Here is a 6,814-nt window from a genome sequence, read left to right on the forward strand (position 1 = left end):
TATAACTATATATGATGAAATAACTTTATTTCGTATGGTAAAAACGCTTTTAGCTAAAACAGAAAAGGCTCTAAATAGCTACTTGTTTTGAAAACCGTTTCTGTTTTATAAGGCTTACATTGAAAAATAGTGTATTTACAACGTATCGAACTTAAACGATGTAACTTCTCTTGGAAAATCATCCTTCCAAATATTGTGCTTTTAAATGATAGTTACTGATCTCAGCCATGTGACGCAACGAGCATTGTTGGTCTTGTTATATAGAGTTTACAAAATTATTATTTATTTCTTCGAAAATCTTTTTTTTATAGTGAGTGAAGACCAAAATATCACCATAACTTAAGTACAATAAACGGGCTGACGCATGCCTGATTTTAGCTTACAAGCCATCAAGCATAGAAAGACGGAGTGCCACATGACAAAGAAAGTCGCTTACGCAAAATCAATGGATTTTTGTGCGCTTGTGCTGTAATGAGCATTGACGCAATTGTTTTGAGTCATTTATCAGAAAATTTATGTAAATGAATATTTCTACAACGCACCTCATTTGACTGGAGAGAAGAGTTTGCCTTCCGTGTTTGAAGTTGGCCACGATAGCTCAGAAAGCCAGGACAAAATGAAACTTTATTAAAAGTGAAAGGTTTTATGATTCGTGAAATCGCTGCCCAAAATAGACGTCCAGTGGCCATCGCAGGAGGTTACTATTTAAAAAGGAATGTCAAAAAATTGAATGCTAGGCCATTCTGCACTAATTAGCAATGTTAGAACACTGCTTGCTTTAAAAAAATTTGTCGTTTATTTTAAATGTCTTATAACCATTGTGCTCTTACGAAATTATGGCAATGTTAGAACATTCATATTTAAATTACACTATTTGCAAAACCAGCAACTACATTGCACGGGGACTATAATGTCCTAACTAGAAAAAATTATGTGGCTATTAGCTAGTAAGAACATCATTTAAGAAATTTCTAACAAACTCAACAGAATTTTTACATACTATACATTCTTTTTACAATTGTAAATAACGTCTAACAAGCACATTACCCATGCATTTTTATAAGTAGAATACCAAGTTTTTGATTAAATATCATGACATAGGATTAACACAACTCAAAAAATAAGGTGTTTCCTCAACAAGAATGAAGTTATAAAAATATTCAATCAACAAAAGACCGATAATACTGGCATTTATCACTGAGCAGTAATTCAAATCAGCAATTTATTGAACAAATTTTAAGGCTTCAACAGAAGTTTTAGCTATTTATCTAACTTGATATGAAAATAAGCAACCTTCGACATGCACCTATAGTCTGTCTATGTAAATATAAAGTTGATCTACGCTCTACGGAATAAAGTATTAGGTATTTGTAGATAAAAAAACCTGTTGATTTTACTAACTAAAATCTTAAAACAGTTATTTCAAAATAGCACTGTTCCAAATATTAGTTTTAAATTATCATAAAATGAAATTGAATGTTCTCAAACAGACACGTTGAAACGTCTTGTTCTAAATAACTCCCCTCTTTGAAAATAAAGGGACGTATTTGGATTTGGAGGTTGAATTTGGTTGAAATAAGAGTAGTCTCAACAGTAGTTAAGGTGCAGGTATGGTCCCGGAAGTAAACGGAGCTCTTACCCGTGTCAATTAGTTTCCAGTCCTAGGAAGTAAACAGGGCGCGCGCGTGTAAACCGGAAACGATATAAAATGAACGAAGGTTGCTATTGGATGACATGATTAATTGAAACACGATAAAACTTAATTAAAATTGTCAATTGTTTTCTATTCTTAAAGCAATATTAGATCCGTTTTCTTGTTTCTTTCGCAAAAATAAAAAAAGGAGGACACGTTACAATTTTATTGAGTTAAAGTTATTTGGTAATTTTTGTCTTACTAAAACGAAAATGGCTTTAAAAGTAGACATTGAGCAAGCAAAGAAAGTGAAGGAATCGTCCTTCGAATTTGAAGATGAGAGCAATGTTTTAGATGAACGCCAAAGCAATATACAGAACGAATTGTTAAAGTGCTATGCTACTGAAATTGGTTTTAAAATATACGAGCTTGTGGCAAAAGACTGTGACGGTTGTCGCGTTGACCATCTCTCACAAAAACGCCACGAATGCTTGATGATGCCTAATGATGAAAGGGTAGCGATATATTTTGAAGATGCAGTGTCAAAAATTGATGAGGAAGAAGTCATGAAATCCTTCTTTGATAGTTTACAAGACATGACTCCGATAGTAAATGGGCTAGAACTTATCAAGTACACTTGCAATGATTGGAGAAAATTATTTTTGACAGAAAAAAAGAACAAATTAGAACATGAGACTTTGATATTCTTAAATAAATTTTATTGAAATAAAACATTTTTATTTTATTGGAAAAAACTAGCAACGATCACTCTGAAATAAAAAGAAATCAATCTTACTGATTGTTCTACTGTATCAATTTTCAAAAGATAAAGAATTATAAAAATACATACTCAAAAAAATCTTCGAGAAATCTGTCGACTTCTTCGTCAAAACATCTAGAGTATAAAGCAATGGACATTACATAAAAACGACTACAACATTTAGCAAGCATATTAAATATATCACTTACAAGCATATGGGACATTGAAATGGCAAGCACTCCCCAAGCCTCTCTTCTACTAAAGATAAATGAATTTTATGCCCGCAGCTCGGTGGGCAGATCAACCATAGATGGCAGTGTTCACATTGGCCTAAAACAATGAACAAAATAACAACTTAAATTTTCTAAAGTTATATCTAACATTGAAATTGTATTCCAATTCAACTTACTCAAAATGGGCCTAATTGTTTGAGATGTAGCCATTCCTCTATCTGTTGTTTCTCTTTGCTCTCTTTGCCTTCGCCGTTGACTGATGATTTTTGCTTAAGACTTTGGCGTGAGTCCTTTTACATGCACATTATTGACATAGGCTGTTAGGTCAATGCTTTATAATTTGAATGAGCTGTTTCACCCAGTTCCAAGTAAAATCATTTACTGCTATGGCGAACCTCAGATGGAGTTTGACGAAATGGTTAAAAGGATACCGAATGTAATTTTTGTGGAAGGGTTCCCTGACAACTTGACCAATATTTTGGAAGGATGTCAAAACTCTTTAGTCATTGTAGACGATCTTATGTCAGAATGTTCTAATGATCCACGAATGTCTGATTTATTCACCCGTGGGTCACATCATCGAGGGATATCTGTCATGTATTTAACGCAAAATTTATTCCCTCGGGTAAACAATCAAGAGCGATAAGCCTTAACTCTCATTATATGATTATTTTTAAAACCCGAGATTCTCTAGGTATTTCAACATTGGCCCGTCAAATGTACCCTAAAAATGTCAACTACATTTTGGAGTCGTTTCAAGACGCTACGAGTCGTGCATACGGCTATCTCATGCTCGATTTACATCAATTAACACCTGACAATATGCGTGTCAGAACAAATATCCTGCCTGATGAAAAGCACATTGTGTATGTACAAAAGCGATAATAATCGACATGAACAATCATTTAAGCACTATGTCTAAGCGAATTAGGAACAATCTTCCGTATTTGCAAGTACTCGCAAAATCTAAACCAAAAGTTCGAAAGGTGATAATTGAGCATGGACCCTCCGACATTATTGTGTGCATATGTGAATGTGCTATCAATGTTTTAAAGCAACTGTTCCAGTATCTGCCAGTCAAAAGCGAGTGTTGTCAAGGTACAAGAAACATCTGAGAGCACTAGCTAACAAAAAATCTCACGAGCAAAGAAGAAAAACTTTTAATCAAAAGGAAGAAATCTGCTGACTGCGTTACTACCTCCGGTTTTGACAGTGCTAGGTAGTTTGTTGACAAAATGAAGCATGCCAAGCGTATGATTCTTGTACCTGAAGATGTATTTAACAGATACGAAAAACAACAAAAACTTGAAACTAGTCCGATCATGATGAATATGATGAGTAAAGACTCGCAGCTCTCGCATATTCTTCAACAAGACGACATGAGTGACGATCAAAGACAAAAACTTTTTAACGCAAACTTTGAACAATTCCTTAAATTGAAGCAACAGAAAGATAATCAGATACCCATGGTACGTGTGGTAGACACTGTTGATGGGAATGAAAAAAACATAATAAGTAACAACGAAAATCAGACATTAGCTGACTCTGTCATTGTACAAAGTGTGCCAAAAACTATGCGTGAGCGGGCGAAAGCAATATTGCAGCGCCTTAGAACATACCCAAGTATAATATCTTGGGACGGTTCTGGACAAGTCAAACTTGAGGGAGTCACCATTCCGCAATCAAACATAACAGATCTAATTAGCGATGCTGTGAGAGGAAGGAAAAATTTCAATCCTAAAGGGTCTAAAGAATTCTTTCGTGTTTTATCAAAAATAAACATTCCTCGAGATTTGGTTAGGAACGATATGAGATGGAAGGAGGCTCAAATGGAAACTTCACCACGTGAAGAAAACGAAACAGTTTATCCTAGTTCATCAAAAACGAAATTCATAACGCCCAAAGCTTCCACTACACACAAGAAAACTCAATTACGTTGGTTAAGCTATTAATATGTCTTGTAAAGGATTTTTTCTTTAAATAAAAATCGCAGTTGATATCATTTTCCTCTTTGTTGTCAATGAAAATATGTAAATACAAAATGCAAGCAATTAAGTCACACAAAGAACTTTTTATTCACTATTAAACACTTCAATCTTTTACAAATAAGTTTGTACTTGACTGATTTCCGTTGTTAGGGATTACACTAGTTTCTATTTGAAAATGTTTGTTTACAAAATTCGATACCTTCTTATCGTTTTCAACAGTATTACCATCAAACATGCTTACAATTCTACTCATACTATGGCCTCGCACTCTTTGGCTTAGGTAAAATATACAATATTGTCCACATACATCGGTCCAAATACTTTGTAATTTGCGTGCATTAAAATCCCAATCATAATGTTTCAAATAGTCTCTAAAGAATTTATGATAAGTCTCAGGCGACTGGCCATAGCTGTCGAAGAATTCGGCTTTTCGTTCAGACGGAAAGTAAAATGCAACCCAATGACTTCCAGGTTTTCCGCTGATATCGGTGTTTGCTATAAACCCATTCGGATAACTTTTGATTACTTTAGGTAAACGATTGGCTGGAAAAACACCAAGAAATTTCTTGCTTGTAACAGGATCCGATCTCAAAGCAGACGATATTTGTGAGGTGTTCATTCAACCGATGTAGTCATAGACAACATTCCTTTCAGAATCGATAAAGATCACGTTTTCAAACTCGCCATAGCACACAAGACTAACAGCATTAGTTGGTGCTGTTGAGAATTGTATGTCAATGGCAAGATTTCCTTTTTGCACTGTATTAAAATGTTCTCCCGTACCACACATATCAGGCGTCAAATCAAAACAGTACAAAGCAAAACCCTTTAGAAACTCGTCACGATCAATTCCATTTCCGGCGTTCAAAAACATTTTCCAGTGCCAGCAAATTGTGATAGAAATGCTTCTATGTATCTAGGATTGTTACCAAACGACAGCTTGAAAGGTTTAGATGGTAGAGATTCGCCGTTTACAGAAATGCCTAAGGATGAAACGTTGAAATGCTGGAAATTGAATGGGTTTAATTTATAAGCACCATTGAATGCAGCACTTGCAACAAGACCGACGACAAGTGATTTCGGTACCAAACCGTTGAAAAGGTTATCTTTTTGCAACGACGGGTTTCCTGATGGAATGATGAAACTTTTGCAGTCCACACGCCTTACAGGGTAAACGGCTGGGCTTTTTTTCAGTGCAACTTCGTGAGACATAGCTCTACTAGGATTCACTTTAACTTTGCGAACTTTTAGATAAACATCCACCAGTTTCACTTTAAATGCTGCATCGTCCTCGGATGCCATTAGGGCAAACTCGTCACTGGTACGGTTCAATACCACTTTCAAATCAACATAGCTAAGCAGGAGGCGTTCACCGAAGAAAACATCACAAAATATAGGGCCTCCCATTTCGACAATTGCACTTCTCGCACTAAACTTACTTCGTGTTTTCAAGCCTTTGTTTGGACTGGCGTTTGCTGGGTCGGCAACCTCCATTTTTGAAGCTTCGTCCTTGTAAAACAACGCAGCTGTCAGCTGGGATTGTTTAGCTGATGGACCATAATTCAAAAGTGTATCGATATATGCACGATAAGGATAAGTTCCTGTCGCTTGGGTTACTAGCTTCCCTTTCAAAAACACATCAACTTGCTTAAACAAACTATGCAAGAAATTGTTCACCGGTCCTTTTTTAGCGCCATCGTCAAGATTTCCACCGTCAGCTTTCGTTACTTTTGCTCTGACCATCAACATTGTGTTAGACAAGTCAACATAATCTTCTGTACCTGGCGCTAAAAAGGTAATCGGACCGCTTTCAGATACACTAGAGACAGGTGGATGGTCTATCCATCGCCCCTTTTCCAAACTGGTTTGCGTTGGGGTACGAAAAATATATCAAGTTCACTTTTTGTACATTCTGCTGATTTTGGATGAACGAACTCCATATTTAACCGAAAATATCTTCTGCTTCTTTAGCTGCTTTATGTCTCTTGGCTGAATGGTAAATGACATGAGAAGACGATGCTTTTCTCTTTTTAGCTGTTTTTTTTGCCTGTTTCTTCTGGGGTTTTCCTCTTCCTGTTTGAGCAAACTGTTGTATACGGTTTACAGCTTTTTTCCCTGTTTCTTTTGCTGCTTGATTAACACGAGATTTTGCAGACTTTTTAAAACTTTTCCCTGAGATAACATCACCCAAAACGTTTGC

General features: G+C 35.8%; 1 protein-coding gene and 1 long non-coding RNA gene across 2 annotated transcripts; both read right to left on the reverse strand.

Moving 5' to 3' along the window:
• Positions 1-607: 607 nt before the first annotated feature.
• LOC124434735 lies at positions 608-2,717 on the reverse strand. Its single transcript, XR_006944873.1, has 3 exons — positions 2,603-2,717; positions 2,484-2,528; positions 608-701 (listed from the first exon to the last, which is right to left on the reverse strand). It is a non-coding gene; the product is annotated as an uncharacterized LOC124434735 (long non-coding RNA).
• Positions 2,718-5,478: 2,761 nt separating this feature from the next.
• On the reverse strand, positions 5,479-6,363 carry LOC124434320 (uncharacterized protein F54H12.2-like). Its single transcript, XM_046984205.1, has one exon. It carries the CDS (start codon positions 6,361-6,363, stop codon positions 5,479-5,481), a length of 885 nt encoding a protein of 294 aa, XP_046840161.1.
• Between the last annotated feature and the right edge of the window lie 451 nt (positions 6,364-6,814).

Source organism: Xenia sp. Carnegie-2017, unplaced genomic scaffold (genome assembly GCF_021976095.1).
Source record: "Xenia sp. Carnegie-2017 unplaced genomic scaffold, XeniaSp_v1 HiC_scaffold_14, whole genome shotgun sequence".
Classification (NCBI taxonomy): Eukaryota; Metazoa; Cnidaria; class Anthozoa; order Malacalcyonacea; family Xeniidae; genus Xenia; species Xenia sp. Carnegie-2017.